At 37.8% G+C, this 17,097-nt stretch overlaps 2 protein-coding genes across 6 annotated transcripts in view; one reads left to right on the forward strand and one right to left on the reverse strand.

Moving 5' to 3' along the window:
• GPR155 (G protein-coupled receptor 155) overlaps positions 1-6,832 on the forward strand; it is a 30,521-nt gene extending 23,689 nt beyond the window's left edge. For 2 of the 4 annotated variants that reach the window (XM_030018540.2, XM_030018541.2), the window contains exons 13-16: positions 602-697; positions 1,679-1,743; positions 2,486-2,623; positions 4,799-6,832. In XM_030018540.2, coding sequence (XP_029874400.1) covers positions 602-697; positions 1,679-1,743; positions 2,486-2,623; positions 4,799-5,021 — 522 coding nt within the window. In that variant the 3' untranslated portion in view covers positions 5,022-6,832. Of the gene's footprint in view, positions 1-601; positions 698-1,678; positions 1,744-2,485; positions 2,624-4,745 lie in introns of those variants that run through there. The other 2 variants (XM_030018542.2, XM_030018543.2) reach the window with 2 other exon arrangements.
• A 1,802-nt stretch (positions 6,833-8,634) lies between these two features.
• Positions 8,635-17,087, reverse strand: SCRN3 (secernin 3). Of its 2 annotated transcripts, none has more exons than XM_030018549.2 (7): positions 16,846-17,087; positions 16,492-16,673; positions 15,514-15,713; positions 14,609-14,821; positions 11,891-12,053; positions 11,351-11,531; positions 8,635-10,550 (listed from the first exon to the last, which is right to left on the reverse strand). In XM_030018549.2, the coding sequence occupies exons 1-7, from the start codon at positions 17,011-17,013 to the stop codon at positions 10,395-10,397; spliced, it is 1,263 nt and encodes a 420-aa protein (XP_029874409.1). In that variant the 5' UTR covers positions 17,014-17,087; the 3' UTR covers positions 8,635-10,394. The 2 variants fall into 2 exon arrangements, with proteins under 2 accessions (XP_029874409.1, XP_040980348.1); XM_041124414.1 differs by having other exon boundaries at positions 16,492-16,756; positions 16,846-16,959.
• Between the last annotated feature and the right edge of the window lie 10 nt (positions 17,088-17,097).

Here is a 17,097-nt window from a genome sequence, read left to right on the forward strand (position 1 = left end):
GTATCCCAAATGTTAGCCTCTATTTTAATTGTATCTGAATGATTACATAGATACTATGAAATGAGACCAGTTACATTAAAGAATTAGCCTTTACACCCAAAGGGGTTAACTTTGGACGTTTTTTCCTTGTCAGGCATCTAAAATAGCTGGAGTGGTATGTGCTTCAGCTTAACACAATCTTAACTATGCAGAAAACATGTAGAAAGCACTGGTCTCAGCTAAACGGGCCTGAAGACAAATACTGCAAATTTGTAAGGGCTAATATTGTCTGTGTTAGGTTGAATACCCCAGTATGCTTAAGGCAAGTTCCTTATGTAAACATGTAAAGGGACAGGACCTCTACACTGGTATGTTTTGCATTGTTTTGTTTAAAAACAAACAAGCCCTTCCCCCTCCCTTCCCCCAGCTATTAAGCCTAACTAAAATAATGGTTTAAGGTTGTTTATTCCCTCTGATTTGTCTTTATCTGAATCATTTGTTAAATAAAGACAGTGAAAATTGTGGAAGAATCTATTAGCATGTGAAGAGTAAGAAAGTGTTTTTGATTTTTAACAATCAAATTGGGCTTGTGGGTTTTGTTGTTTGTTTTTTTTCTTAACAGAATCTTTCCAGTTGTTTGTGGTGGCTGTTCAACCAAGAGCCTGGAAGGCTATATGTGGAATTGCAGTTCTTCTGTGCTGTTTTTAATTTTGGTCAGGTACTTATCAATGTTTGTTCTGAAAATTACTTTGTTAGTGGGTGTTGCAGCAGATGCTGTTACAAGCACTGTAAGCTGAAGTCCTCAAACAATGCTGAAGTCACCAGCTCCTTATGTTGTTTTGCCTTTTTTTCTCAAGCTTTTTCTTTTGCTTTGATAGCTTGCTTATCATAATGCACATCCTTTATGTGCATGAACACTTTCAAAGGTACAAATGACAACTGAATGCCAAATGCCTATGAAACAGAGTAGGATTTTAGCCTTATTTGTACCAGAAAGCTTTATCGGTGTCGCTTCTGTGGAGTTACACCAATATAACTAAATAGGTGCAAGGTGGCTACGTGGATACTTTTGCTATAAGGCTTTAAGTTATTATCCTTCAGTTTCAGTTACAGCACCATTGGCTGATAGCTGACAGTTAGATGTTTAATTGTTCCAGCTGCACATGGCCTATTTCAGTGCAAACTGGCACAAGGTAGCTTTGTTATCTATGAAGGTGAAAGCAAGGCAGTTGATACACATACTAATGTTTTACAGATCCATGGACAGGTGCACCTACAAGATGCACTACAGTATCAAGCAATGATAGTAGTTTTGATACAAAAGTGGCACAGAGAAATGAATTAACTAGAGAGCATTCTAGCATTCAAATTACAGTAAGTCAGTTCTTCAAAGACAGATTTAAATAACCAGCTATGTAAGCTTAGCCGATTATCCTTAAGTGTCAGGTGGCATGTCACAGCATTAGGTTTACTGAACTGTTTCTTGAAGAGTTTGTTTCATGGACTGTTATGTATTAATCTGTCTTTCTAAGGCCCAAATTAAAAATCAAAGCAGAAACAAAATGTATTTTGAACGGTATCTAGAGATGAGGGATACTTTTCACATGTGTTGTGACAATAAGTTTTTAACATTTTATTTCTGTTCTTTAGAAACAAAAGTTTTTGCTTAATGTTGCTTTTTCTATATTTTTTCCTCCAGGGTTTCATTTGCTTTGGTATTTTTGGCTTAGATAAGCATTTAATCATTCTACCATTCAAGCGAAGGTAAATAGAATCTTTACACTTACACCTATAAACTTAATTATTAATGATAATAATTTTTAAAAGGTATTGACTGTTCAGTGGCATTGTATTCCATTTTCTATTTGTTTGGTCTTCCAAATTTCTTTTATCTCCCAGTTGTGGAGAGCTAACTGCAGTTCACTGTGCATGAGTTTTTACTGCTGTCCTAATGACACTCCCAAAGACAAAAATCCCACAGGCTCCCTATTGACAAAATCTTTGGCAAATGATGGTGAAGTATGTGATTGGATCAGCGAGTTGAGGGATCTTCAGAAATAATTTCAGCTGATAATTAAAACTTAGATGTGAATGCTGAACCAGATTATATCATCACTGTGTTAAAGTCCTGTATTCATAACCTCATGCAAGTTCGTTGTGTGGATGGACACTTTCACTGTGGACGCATAAGTTGTACAAAGCCGTCTTTAACTTAGAGTTAGCTGGCTGCAGTGTGAATCCAGCAGCTAAAGCTGGCTCCCAACTACTCTCTGTCTTTCCTTCTGCCTGTGTCTAGAATAAAACCTCTCAGTGTTCAAAGGCCATACAAGTATATTAGGAAGATTGTAGATAAAGTATTGGGCACAAAACCAGTAAAAGAGTTGTGACAAGCTTCCTATGAGTTCCATTCTATTATTTGCAGTTTCCTTAAAAATGCCTCTGGTTGATTTGCTGGTTTTAATTTATTTTCTTTCTTCTTTTTTTTTTTTTTTTTTTTTTAAAAAAGACTTGAATTTTTCTGGGGAGGAAGAGAAGCAGCAGGGCATACAGATCCCTCTGTACCTGAGGAAATCAGGATGACCTGTCAACAGTTTGTTCGTTATCATAGAGAACACTGTGTCAAAAGTATTGTCAGAGGCAGAAGGTAAGGTTCCTCCCTGCACATATAACCTGTTACAAAGGTCATAACTCACCTTTTGGAAATAATGAAATGTGGTTTAATCTGTCTGTGGGCGATTCCTGTTGTGGCATATTTATTCAAACCTCAAGGTGAGGATTAAGAATTTAGCAGTAACGGAGAAATGTTTCTAGTCTCACACTGAAACATTGAAGTGCAAGTTATTACGTTATCCCATCTAGGTTTTATATAAATGATAAAAATGTTTCATATTGTTAAGGCGTTGCCCCAGTTTTTCTGTTTAGCTGTTCAGGAGAGAAAATCTTTCTCAAGAAATGGAGATGATAATGCCTGTAATAGAGTGCATATGTCCATGAGTTTTGTCAAACTTGAGACCCTTCATTTGTTTTGTTTTGAGATTAAGAAGGTGTCAGTACTTATGTGATGGAATGTTTACTAATAGCTTTTACAGGAGGCAAAACTGTTGCAACTAATGTCAGTGTGTACTCAGAGGCCACTCAATATGTGAGATTATAGTGTTTTGGGGGCCCTTACACCTTTTGAGTTCATACAATTTCTTTTGCTCATTCCTCTCATGAAGCCTAAACCTCAAATTATGAGATCAGCAAAGCTTTCAGAGGCAAATTATCATACCCGAATCAAGGATTATGTATTCAGGTATGTGTAGGTGGATGAGAAGAGAAATGCAGACAGAAGCAGCAGGAACAAGAAAGATTCTGCCTTTATTTAAATGTTTACTGTATGAAATGGAGACATGAAAAATTGTTCTAATAGGACACTTCTACTTTTCTTGTCACGTGAGCTTTTAAGTAGGACTAGTTTGGTGGGATGGGGTGGTCTTTTAGTGGTCAGGTAGTCCGAAACCACATTCCAGAACTGTTTTTGACAGCATCATGATTTCATTCAGTCTCCTCAGAAGTCAGTAATGTTCCATAAGAAAAAAAGTAATAAAGTTATCCATTTAGGAGAAATGAACTATGTCAGTTCAAGGACTTGCTTCTTTCATGCCAGACAGAAAAGATGTATCAGAAAATACTTTGAAATAGGACGGGCTTTACAGATGTGTTTCCTGTGCCTCTGCTGCTATTGTGGTTTCTTGGGCTTTGGGCTGTTAATTTGGTTGGATTTTGTGGTTTTTATTAATCATATATCCACCTGAGAATACATCAAAATCTGACATTTGTTGCTTCATTGTTTTAATATTATGTTTATGCAGAACTGGTTTCATGCCTTATTTCTCCTTGTGAGTGAAAGCATTTATCTTCTCATTTTAAATATTCATCTAACTTGATCCTATCTTCTTTATTTTAAACATACTGTAACTGAAACCTTGTAATCATGTATTTTTTATTTATTTTAATTTTTGCTTCTCTGCTAATAGATGTTAACACTTGCTCTGTGTTACTGCTGCTTTTAACTTAAAAAAAACTAGAGAAAGAAGTTTGGGTTTTGCTGTCTTGTGTAGCTGTTAATCATCTTCAGAAACCCTGCGCTTGGGTTCCATAGAGCAGATTTTAGATAACCAGAAACATTCATTGCTGCAGGTAAATTTCTGAATGGTATTTTTACTGCATCTAGGTAGATATTAGTGGCATCGCCTCGTAAATATGTAAAAGAAAATTAGTTTAGTCTTGTTGTAAAGGTTTTGTTTATTCATAGTACTGCCTGTGTGGTAAATATTTAACCAGATATGCAAGTTAAATGGTTTTTGTTTCCAATGTATGTAAGCAGTTAGTGTCTGTTTAAAGCTGTAGAGAAACTATAAAAGGGAATGAAAGTGCAGATTGAGTCCCTGTTGCTGTGGCCATGCTGCACTCAAATCAGATATTTTGTTGCAGAAATGGTCATGCTAATGAGTACATGGGAAGTAAGTATCCAAGAAATAGAATTACATTGTGTGTGTTTTTAGGCAAAGTGTTACTTATGTTCACTGAAGTTTATTTGCACAAGCCCAAAATAACTTGTGCTTTCATTTTGCTTCTCATTGAAGTATCTGTAGGAAAAGGTAGTGAACATTGGCATGTCCCTAATATAAAAAACTTGCAAATTCTTTTCTAACATGCTCTTAACTATCATGATGTCTTTCCTTGTTTCCTGCTATTTTTCCTTGCCTTTCCCCATCATGCAGTGGTGATACCAGATTTACAGAACATGTGGGTGAATCATTCCTTTGACATACAGGTGTGGTGCAAAGATCTCCACTGGCATCTTCTTTGGCTGTGACCTGGTGAACTGGCTCATGCAAGTTGGCCTTGCCTCTGACCGTGGTGAAGCTGTGATGTATGGAGACAGACTGATGAAAGGAGGTGTCGTCCAGCATATTACGAATGAATTTGAATTTCGGGATGAATATTTGTATTACCGCTTTATTCCTAAGAGATCAGTTGCAGTTGAGAGCCATTGACTTCAGCATGTAGGCAGAAGACAGGCAGTTAGGGGTGAGTGTGACCTCCTCCTCTGCCTTCACCACTGAAATTGGAAGTATTTCTTTCTCAGGGCTCTCAGAGAATGGTGGTGTTCTCTCTTTTTAAGAGATGTGGTTCTACTTGTGTCTATTCTGAGGAAATGGTAGCAAATGATATTTAATGAGCGTTCCAAACAGAATGCAACTAGAACAAAAGGAGATGCTCTGGATTTAGAGCATTGTTTCCATTTTGAGCAAAACAAATAGTAAAATGGTATGTGTCACTGTTGTATTATAGAGGCATTATAACAGCAGCTTTAGTGACTGGTGCCACAATGAAAAAAAAACATGACTGAGAGGTATTTTTCACATTGCTGTATGTCTTCCATATTTTAGTGTGATGAAATATTGATTCCTGTTTACGATCAGGCTTTCCCCTGACCTCGTAGAAGTAGGATTTCTTCTATCATACCCCAGTTTTTACTACTCTACTCTTGTCTAACACCAGGAACTTTTTCTAGCTGTTTACTCCTCAGATCAAGTGGTTTGTTTCTCCCTTAAAGAAAAAATCCTCCATTTGTAAAAGTAGAACTGTTGTGAAGATGATTCCAATGTCAGAGGATTAAAGCTGAGGAAATATTGAGTGAAATAAATAATGGTTTTGTACAAATTTACCAAATATTAAAAACATAAAAATACCCACTGTTCCCCCGAATTAGGAAATGATATAGTGGAATTTCGTATAAACAATTGGTTTTGAAGTTTTGCCTTATGGTGGTAGTAACAGCTTTGGCAAGAGTAGATTTTTACCTTCTGAAATTAGCCTTTCCAGTTTAATTCAGAAGTACCAGATTCAAATGAAGATGTTATGGAAGCCTTGGATACCTGTGCAAGTCAAGATGAAAAATTTTATCAAGTCATAAAACCTTTTAAATGAAATACAATGACTTTTAAATCTATTATATAAAGAATCCTAACTGAACATCCAAGTTAGGGTTTAGGGTAGCTAAAGATACTAAAATTTTAGTATTGGTTGCCTAACACAGGTTTCTAATAAGCCTCAGGTATCCTCCTACAATGTTTAAATAGTTACTCTAGTGTCATTCAGATTCCTGTGCACTGAAGGCAGAATCTGAGAATCTGTATGTCTTCTGCAGTATTTTGAAAAGGTTAAAGACAAACTGTAGTATCTGATAGCCATTGTGCTGCCCTTTTAAAACTGCAAGAACAGCATTTATATGTCTATATAAAAATTTTATATAGTGGGGGAAAGGAACCTAGGTATTAAAAAAAAATAATTATTTGCTCAAGCATATGAATAACTCTCCTCGTCCTTTTTTTAAAAAGTCTCTCCCTTTTTCTTTTTTTTTAGTACACAGATTTTTATTATAGCTACTTATGCATCTACATTGTATTAAGAATGAAAAGTGATTTTAGCAGCATAAATTATTGTTCAAGAAACAGTTGTTTTATGGTAGCTATAACTCCATGCAAGACTTATATTGGAAAAATACTTCCTTTTACTGTCAGTCTTATTGCACTTCTGCAGTGTTCACAGAAACGTAACTGCATCCTACTGCATATGTATGCTATACAAACTGACATATTTTAATGTTTTGCAGCAACAAAATAATTGACATTTGTATCAGGCTGTGGCCACAAAGGAAAATAATAGCATATTTCCATTACAACTGCTGAAGACGGCTACATCAAATGTTTTGGAATAATTAGATATATGTGACTTAAGAGCAGAAGCCATGAGTATGTCTGGCTTCTAAATACTGTAACTTGTCAATAAATCTGGTACTTGATTTCAGAGTTCTGAGCTTTGATGTGATGTGAGGTGTCAGAAGGTTATGTGTGCATGTCAAGATTTACAACAAATGTGTTTTTCTGAGAGATTTGTTAAAGTGGCTCTTGGGTTTCAAATTGGGTATTTCTTAAATCCACCCTTGATGCTTTTTAAGTAGGCAGAGGACTTGTTAATGGGTGTTCACATAAAGATACCAGTTTTCGTCTAACAGCCTAAACAGATCTTTAGGAACATTTCACATTATCATCTACTTACCAAATACAATTTAAAAAAAAAAAATTTCTTCAAACGTTCAAGAAGTTGATCTTAGGTCAGTTTTACGGTCCTATGCGAGGTCATTGTTCTTGCACTCTTGTCTTTCTCATTTTCATCATCAAGCCCTGCTCTTGCCTCCCTTTTTTATAATGGCTCTGCTATACCCTAGATTTGAATACAACATATCTGGTTTAAGTAAGAAATTGCTCAAAATTTATGCTTAGAGAAGGCTCCCTGTTACAAATCTAATGAAGAGAACGCCTTTAATTAACAACTGGCACCAAATTCTGTTAGGTTAACTGTTACAACATTGTGACTGCTGATATCATACCCATTAGTCCAATGAAAGTTTACGATGGTTAATAAATAGACTAAAGAAACTAGGAATGAAATACGGGATATGATAATCTAAATCACTGGGTACTTCTGGAAGCTAAGCATAGATTTTTAATAGCTTTAGAAAGTTGAGTAACTCTTTTATCTGATAAATACTTGCTTCCACCAGGGAGCACCGGCAAGTTTTGAAGTAGTTGACAATTTGATGTCTGTCAATAGTTGATCTACTGATGTGAGAATTTTTGGTGGTTAGAAATAGCTTTGCTTTAAAGATGTGGTCAGTGATGCAATGAGTTCTTCTATTTTGAAGGTGGATTATTTTGGGATAAGTCTCAGTTAACTTGGAAGTTATACTTCTGTGAAAACATCCCCCGAACAAGTAAGTTGAGAGGAGTCTCCAGTGGAACACTGGATCTTTCTTCTAGCACTAATCTCAAAATAATTGTGATAATGGACAGGGGTGGATATAAAACTTTTAGTTTTCTAGGTAGCAATTTTAGTACAGTTTTTTTTTTTTTTAATAATGATCCTTCATAAAGCTCTAGACCTTTTAAAATAAGCTGTAAGAGGTATTCCTAGATGAAATACATGCAAAGATTGCCCTCTAGGGGACGTTCTGATTTTTTTTTTTTTTTTTTTTTTAATGTAGGGTTGTGGGAGGGAGGGTTACTTATTTCTCCTGATCTCATCTTCATTTTCTGTTTTTACGCTGCATGTATACTAGGAGGATAAAATCCCAGGAAAAAAAGGTACCAAAATATCCTGTGTGTTTGGACATCACTTGATCTATCTCCACACATCACATTGTTTTACTTTGTATCCTGTAGACCAGTAAATAAAAAACAGCACAGAAGCTAGAGGAACGATTGGACTGTATCTGCCTATATTACCAGACCGAGACGCTTAACAGGGTTAATTGCCACACCATGATTAAGTGGACAAGAAGTTCACTTAAAGGCCTGCTCTACCACCTTCACTATTTTCATTCCTGTGTAACTTTGCTATATTTGCATTGTAGCATAAAATTGTTTCTCTTGTTTTGCTATGCTACCTGTAAACTTGACTCATACCTTGGTTTTCAGCACAGTTTTACCTGGCATTTATTGATGCTTTGAAGTTATCAAAGAGCTAGTGTGGAACAGCTGATGAACAAAAATAGGACAAAGATACACATGATTGTCAGATATAGACATCCATGAGGAAAACGGGTAAATACAGAAAAATTTTATTAAATATACCTCCCAGTTCACAAACATCCACTGTACTATTGAACTTCTGAAAAATTTTCTGGCAACACAGGCACAAAAGATTCACAGTCAACTTGAGCTTACTTTCAGTCTTACCTGCTACTCAATCTTACTTGCTACTGCTGCTTGGTACACATAGGATCACTAGAACTAGAAAGCTCAAGAACCTTTTCTGACCCATTAGTTTCTTGCTGTGGATCTGTATGCCAAATTAACTTCTACTTTCATTGTAGGATCAGGAAGAACAAATTCTGCAAAGCTCTCAATTTTCTTACTTATTCTGCTTTTGTTTGTCTATACTTACTTTTTTTACCAGTGGGGTGATTGATAGAACAGTTTACAAAATGAGAAAACTACATATGTGTAGCCCCATCTTTAGCATTTGAGATGACTCTAGAAACTGACTATAGAAAAATCATCAAAGAATGGTCTTTCTGTTGTCTGCTGTGTCTTTCTGTGGGGATACTGTGTCATATCACATACTGCTATTGCAGCTCTAATGCTCCATTTCATGTTAGATGTTCTCTTCTGAAGGTTTACAGAAGTGCTGGTTTTGTTTGGGTTTTTTTTCCTTCCAGTCATACTTTTTATCCTGCTTGATCATGTAGTAAAGCCAGAATCTTCTTTCTGTTTGCTCAGTTTGTCCCTTGCCACAGATAATAAAAGTAGCATCACATATTGATCATTACTTTTGAAGAGGATCAGGGAGGAAGAGCTCCTGGCAGGACAAAAAGCTTGATTAAATTAACTCCATAGTCTAGTAATTTTGGCAAGACAAGTCATGGTTAAAAGGCTTTATATGAAGTGAAAAAAATTTAAATGTCCTTTCAAGTGTCCAGCTGAGTATATGTATATACTTGTGTACCCCAACCTCTTCCTTTCTAGTTGCCCGATTTTAAAAAAGCAACAATTCAAGAAACATTAAAAAACTCCCATGTGATGTTATAAAGTGTATTGCAGAATTAATTTGACAGTAATCATATTGCATGTAAATAAGTTAGTTTATTTTTTGGTATCAGGGTGGGGAGAATAGACAGGGAAGTGAAAATTGTGTGGTAACTTGCAGGATGCTTGCATTGTTGAATTCCACGTAATCAGACTTCACAACGAATCATGGTAGAATTGTAACTGACTTGGTTTTAATATACCTTGAACTCTTAGCCTCATTTTACATTGAAGGAGTAGAAGGTTCATATATGAAATGTACCTTAGAATGGTTTTCTCAAACAGCTGAATATCAATCATCTTACTTGACTTGCATATCACTTTCCTTTTTATTCAAGTGCAAGTAATAGGTTCTACATTTTAGAAAGTCAGTCCTTCAGCATGGCCATTTCAATTCTGGGAATGTGAAATTCTGCTGCGATTATCTTGACTATAAAAGCTATATGTGTGTACACTAGAACTGAGTTCTCCAAATCTGAGTTAGTGTTCTTCATCTAGAGATGGGGTTGTTTTTAATCAAGCTATTACATTCTAATTGCATCTGTTTGTTGACGAAATCTATCTCTGCTAACAGCTTTATGCCACATACAGACGAAGCCACTGCCTAGCTTTTAAGAGCCTTTTCAGCATTGCTTCATACAACCGAAAGCTGTTTGGCCTAAGTATGAATCTGCGTCCATACTAACCAGTATATTGAAAATAAGATGTAATCTATATAGCCATTTCATTAGAAAAGTTAATCATAAAACTGAATTTTACCACATTCAAATGGTAGTTTTAGCTATATATTTTAAGTTCTTCTTCTACACACTGTGAAAAAAGGTTAACCACTTGGTTAACGTCAAAACATGCGTTTTGCAGGATTGATTCCATTTCACTTATCTTCTGTTTCTCCAACTCCTGTATCTCTTTCAGCATTTCTTTACCTTGGCCCTGCAAAAAGAAATGTCTGTATTTCACTAAAAAGTATACAGAGTATGCAGTGTTCACCCTAACAAAGTTCTGTTCTACTGTCCATACTTTAACCTCTTAATAGTTTCTAGGGTACAATTTGTGTTGGTAGAAGTTAGCACCATGACAGGTTTTCTTAGGTATCTTTCCCAATATCTAGCACTCAATTCATCTCCCTGCATCCTTGTCTGATGGATTGAAAATAAACAAAATTAAAGCTGCTTTAGGTATTTATGCTACCAAAAATTTAGTGGGCATATGTCTTATTTTTTAGAACATGTATCTGTAAACAGGAGAGACACTACTGTTAAAAGTAAGCAATTACCTCCCTGCTTCACCTTTGTGTCCAGCTATCTTTGTGACCTTGTTTCCTTTCCTGTCTGTACCAAGCAATGATAAAAGGCATGCCCTCCTTACTATCTGAGACCAGGGTCCTGAAGAGTTTTAAGTACTCTTATCAGGAGTTGTATATTTGCCTGTGGCTGCTCAAGCATTTCCCCATTATCTGACTGGTGCAGGAGTATGTGTGGCCTGCTGCTTTGCAAGATGAGCAGTACAGATACTTGTCTGGGGCTAGGCCTGGGAGTACAGCAAAGTGCTAGTTGCATTTTTTAGTGTTTGAAACATATGCCTGCCAGATGCCAAGACAATGAGCTTCTGGTGCACTACAATGTTCTTTGCAATCCATCAAAGGGCATTAAATGGTATCGCATTAACAAAATGTGAGCAAGGAGCTTATATAAACCACCTGCTTGCATTGAAATCTAATTTAATCAACGTACCTCGATAGTTTCCATAACTACAGCAGCACTTTCATGTTTTTTATAGAGCTCATGTCTTCGATCTGGCTTATTCTGAAAACGTGGTTGCTTCTTAACTGGATCATCATGACCAAATGTAGGGGAGCTAGTTTTTAATAACTGAGTAATATTGGGCACAAAAATGAAAGGCTTGAATACAGACCTAGAAAGAGAAAATAGAACAGAGATCCTTTACTGATACAGTTTTGTTAAAATTGTTGAGTCAGCAGATTGCTGTATTTTTTTCCTATTCTTCTAATTCCTTCATTTAAGAAAGAAGTCTTAAAAAACAAAAAAAATCTCCTAACTAATGTTTAAGTCAGTGTCATAGCAGTGTTTCACTAAGGAGGTTGGTAGATAGCATTAAAATGTACATAATATACATTGTGTTCCTCCTACTTTTTGATTGTGCTTTTTCAGGGGAAAAAAGAAAAGCAAAAAGGAATATAATTAGACAAATTGCAACACTTTTTCATTTAGATACTTGCAACTTTTTATCCTAATTACTTGCTGCTACATCACCTCGCAGGATCTGGAGTTCCAGTAAAGAAGTGAATACATGGCAGATTAGGCTGCTGAGGCAATACGGACACCATGCTTCCAGTTGTCATAAATCCACCTTCCATATTAATGCCACTCTCTTTGTCACGAAGAATTTGCATCATTATTTCAGAAGTGATAGATCCTATTTAAGATACAATACAATTATTTACACACAGTACTACTTATAATACCATCTAAATGGCATGTTCTCTACAACAAGTTTGTCCGTGTTGGCAGGAAAAAAAAAAAAAATCATCCTAACAGCATACCTTAATATGTAACACACTTAAAAATATTACTGTTTTCCCCAAAGTATTTATTTCAAAGAGTAGGTGATAATGAGCTATAACATTTATGACTTAGAAGAGGGGGAGGATAACAACACACAATGTTTCCCAGAAAGGTAGAATACATATGGCTAGCACAAGGTCATTCGCACAGTAACTCTTCAGATGAAAATTAGTAGCTTGGATTAAAGACTGAACTTTCTGAGTATTGTGTGGAAATTAAGATAAATCACTATAATAGTAATTGGTATTTGTACACAGTTAACACCACTATGTTGCTTTGGAAATACAAAAATAATAACAACTGTATGTGGATTTTGTGTGTAACTTTGAAAATGAAACGGCAAGACTGTCACTTTTGGTTTTTTTAATCATCTGACCTTCCAAAGCGCTTAGGCTTCAAGTTGACAATTGAAAGGACGCACTCGAGTAACAACATCTTCTATACTCAGAATCAACAGAAACTACAACAGTACATCCATTTGTAAAGAAGTCTTAATCAACTACCTGTGTGAGGTATAGTGCCAAATGTCTCTATGAAAATAATTCTTTCTTCTCAGTTAGGTGAAACAAAACCCTTTCCTCATATGTCTCTGCATCTAGTGTTCAAATTATATCGCTCTTCATGTATAGCTGTACACTGAAGTTTAAATACCAGCATGGTATCACCAAGCAATCCAATATTCTAACAGGCAGCACTTGCAGTAGTTTTCAGATTTAGTATACCAGTTGAGCATATGCTTATGGCAGAAAAACATGAGTTCATTCACTTTTTTTTTTTTTTTACTTGAAGGTATCATTTACCATTTAATCTTTTAGTGTTTCCCTCAATGAAGTTCTAGCTGCATAAAGATCCTTTTTGTAAACTGCCTTGCTCTTTTCTCTTAAAATAATTACTCTGCTGCTAAGTCAGGTGTCTCCAATATTATTTTTTTTTTTTTTTATACACGATTCAAATTGCCTGTAGACAGGCACACAGCACTACATTTCAGCAAGGAAATGCTCTTAAGTATTCCCACAGTTGCCTGGGAAAGTTAGAGAATTCAAGAAATCAGCAAGCTACGCGTATCAAAGAAATTAAAAGAAGCAATGGTCAGTTTGTCAACTGCAAGTTGGCAACTTGTCTAGCTAGAAAGAAGGTATTGCATATTTTCCACTAGACTTTTTTATTATTTTGTATTCCTGAAATACATTCCCTAATTTCTGGAATATAAATAATATATATCTAAAAATGGTCTTCACATGGTAGGCAGCCTGGAAAAAAACTGTAATGTCACTGAGTGAAAAAGCTGGGAAGGGTAGATTAAGAAACCCGTGATTTTACTGATGCTGTAAACCAAACAGCTTTTAGTTAGGGCACCTATTTAAAATAAATCTAAACAAACTGAAACCATATGAGGCTGATAACCTGAACACCTACTGTGATTTTTAAAATGGCTCAGGTAAATGCCTGAAAATGAGGATTTAGAATGAAAACACTGATAGAATCTCAGCATTATTATAATACAAGTAAATACAGGTATTATGAAAATGCTTTCAGTATTCAGAACCTGCAATTCCCAAAATGAATGCAGGGTTTACAATGATCACTAGAGCAGGATAGCAAAAGGTAATTCATTCTGACACATTAAATGCTAAACCTGGTCTGGCAGAGCTCAGCCAAATAAATAAAAAAACACAGGGGTGCAATGTAATTTTGGTTCAGATTAATTACTTCAAATGAGCAAGTGAATACAGATGCAGCAAAAACCTGCCAGGTGGATGCAGTTAGAAGAGAAGTAATAGCTTATTTCTGTAGAGGTCTGAAAAATGAGTCAACAAGTTAGTGATTAGGAGTACCTGCTTAGAGTACAGAAAATTATTTTGTTCTGCTCTCAGTGTGTTTCATTAGACTACACAATGTTAGAGCAGCAGTTGTAGTGAAACTACAAAGATTTAAAAACCAATCTCAAAAAATAAATGCAAGATATCTGAATGCTGGGCTGTTGTCTCAGGCCTATATGAATGGTACCAGACTGAAGTTGTTCATAAGGTTCTGTCTGTGGCTGCAAACCACTGGGAGTCTGTTTTAGCCTCTTTTTTTTCTTAGAGGTACAGTAATAATATATAGCCTATCAAAATGTTTCAGAGCAGGTCTTAAAGAGTATTTAGCAGTATGGTCATAATGTGACCTCTCAGTGTTGTTACTGTGTGTGACCCTTGTTTTAATTTTTCCTCATCAACAAATTGGCAAAAATGAATAGAAGACTTCAAGTTCAGCATTTCTCCTTTAGGCAAAAAGTTATTCTAGTAAGTTCTGGTTCACCAAATCATGTGAATGATTGCCCACATCAGATGTCTGATAATTTATGATTTAAATTAACGTAGCTCACTAAATGCTTTGCATATCTTAAAAAAAAAAAAATTATACCTTTGTGTTTGTTCAGAAGTTTATAGCCTTCACAATATCGGCCTCTGGATGTCGTCATTCTGGCAGTATTTACATAAGAATATGTGGCAGCAAAATCAAATTCCTTTTCCCCGTCCCACCAGCCCTTGCTTTTGGCATATTCCTTCAATTCTGGGTGTTCTCTGTCAATCTTGGTTGTGATAGAGAGCTGGTTGGAAATATTCCGTACACCTCCTGTGTGTAAGGTGAGGAAGGAGTCACTTTAATACGTCGAATGCTTTCTCTTGGTCTTTTGTTTACAATTAGCTTAGTAAAGCAAATTATGCACTGAAGAGTCTCCTACAAGATCTGAGAGTTCTGTGGTTTATTTTTGCCCCTCTCTCCCTGGCTATATGTAGCCTTCTGATTGAAATTCCACTGCCACTCAGTTCTGACTCATTTACTTCTATTGCCAACATCATATTTCAGGTTTTGTCCTGATTATTCCCATCTTTACATTCTTCCCCTTAGACCTCCAAAGACATAGCTTGTCCCTCTAAGTCCACTGGAAGGATCAGCCACTTCAGGCCCCAATGCACCAATCCCGTCAGTGTCACCCTGTCACCAAATGAAATTGTCATCAACTGCCACCGTCCTTAAGACCATACGTACTGCTGTCATTCTCATGCTGACCTTCTTGCTGTCCTGTCTTTTCCAAGTGCAGAAGTGGTCACCTCTGACTCTGAAAAGGCCCCCCTGTGACTCAGCTCCTCTGAAACTGCTAGCCACTCCACACTGATGCCCGAGGAAGCAATTCCTGTTGTTCACAGGCACGTGTACATATCTGGAGGCTAGTTTGATGCCTTAATGAAATGGTAAATGAAAAGTGGAAAACTGCTAATTGTCACTGCGTTTGAAATGTTTAAAACAAAGAGCATCATCCATACCTTCTACTTTTTCTGCTGCCCAGTATTTTCCTGATGTCTCCAGCACCCATGCTTCCTTTCTGTCAGCTATCAGAAAACTGTTATGGTATGTAAATACCATGTGGCTCTCCATACAGTTTCCTCCCTGTCCATATTTTTCTAGCAAATCAACTATGACAGCAAGAGCCTTTTCAGCTGTGTCCGCTCTCTCCAGTCCAAGCCTAAAACAAAAGGAAGATGATATCGTTGGAACTATAAACTCTACATACAACTATTCAGTCCAAGTATTCAAATTGACTTGGAATGCTATTTCTCTATGTACCTGATGCTTGTATGATCTGGTAAGAGAAAGGAGCAAGTCGCTTAAAGGGCTTGTTTGAAGTGGGTCCTCTACGTCCTTGGCATGGGCAAAACCAACCCAATGGAAATACAGAAAGGCACGGAGGGGGCTCCTAGGAACCGCCTGCAGGTCCCATGTGGGTATTGGACTGGGGGAAACAGTACCAAGAAGAATTGACTGACTGCTGTAGGTTAGCGAGAGCTACACTAGCACCCAGCAAGGCAGGCACAGGAAGCCGTCATTATTTACGCGGAGATGCGTGGCCAAGACTGAAACTTAAACGTGCGCGAAAGATGGGGGAAATTGGAAATTAGTACAGACCCTAGAAGCAGGCCCAACCACTAGTTCCTGAAGTCCAGCTGTGCTCTTGTTAAGAGTCTTGGTTCAGTTTAGTATAAACTTTGTGGAGAGAAAAACGTTTGATGATTTCCTTGACAGATCCTGTTCTAGCACCTGATACCTTTCACGGGCTCCCAGCTCCTGGCAGAGACCTAATGCCTGTGCCAAGGAATACTTATTTTTAACCACGGCTAGAACAGCAGAAGAGACTGACGTGTCTTCTGAAAGTGAAAGCACCTCTTTCCGCACATAACTCAAAATAAATGTTTCAAAACCAAATTCCGAATTCAGTACCATTTACCAAAACAGCCTGTGCAAACCTTACGAGGTCCATGCCGAGGAGAGCTTCATCATCGCAGATCTCCTCTCTGCCCCACACCGCTTCGTTCCCGATGCACACGCCGTGTTCGTTGGCCCCCATCTCTGCCCCCCAGAGCCAGGAGGGACGGCTCAGGACCACGGCGTGCGTCTTTTCCACTTGATCAATCTTGATGTAGGTGCACTGCAAGAAGTCAGAGCACACAACAAATTACCTTTCACGCCATCGCTTCGGCGAGCGTCTCCCCTCGATTAATCGGCCGCGGGCTAAAACTACACAGAAGGGGGAATGAAAGCTTGGGTTGTTTGTTTTTTTTGCCGTCTCCCGCCGGACTCGTCGTGCCCCGCGGCCTCACCTCCAGCGCGGCGCCGGGCGGGTGCGCGGCGGCCGGGAAGTGGACGACCTCCTGCACCTCGTCCGCCGGCCGGTCCGAGTTCTTCCCGAAGACGACGCGACCCCCCGCCGCGGCGGGCGGCAGCGCCACGAAGGTGTCGCAGGAGCGTGGCGGCGGCCGGGGGAACATGCTGGCGGCGCCGGCGGGCGGCGGACGCTCCCCGGGCCCGGTAGCGGCTGTGGCGGCGGCGGGCGGGGCCGGGCGGCGGCGTTG

Source organism: Aquila chrysaetos, chromosome 6 (genome assembly GCF_900496995.4).
Source record: "Aquila chrysaetos chrysaetos chromosome 6, bAquChr1.4, whole genome shotgun sequence".
Taxonomy (NCBI): domain Eukaryota; kingdom Metazoa; phylum Chordata; class Aves; order Accipitriformes; family Accipitridae; genus Aquila; species Aquila chrysaetos.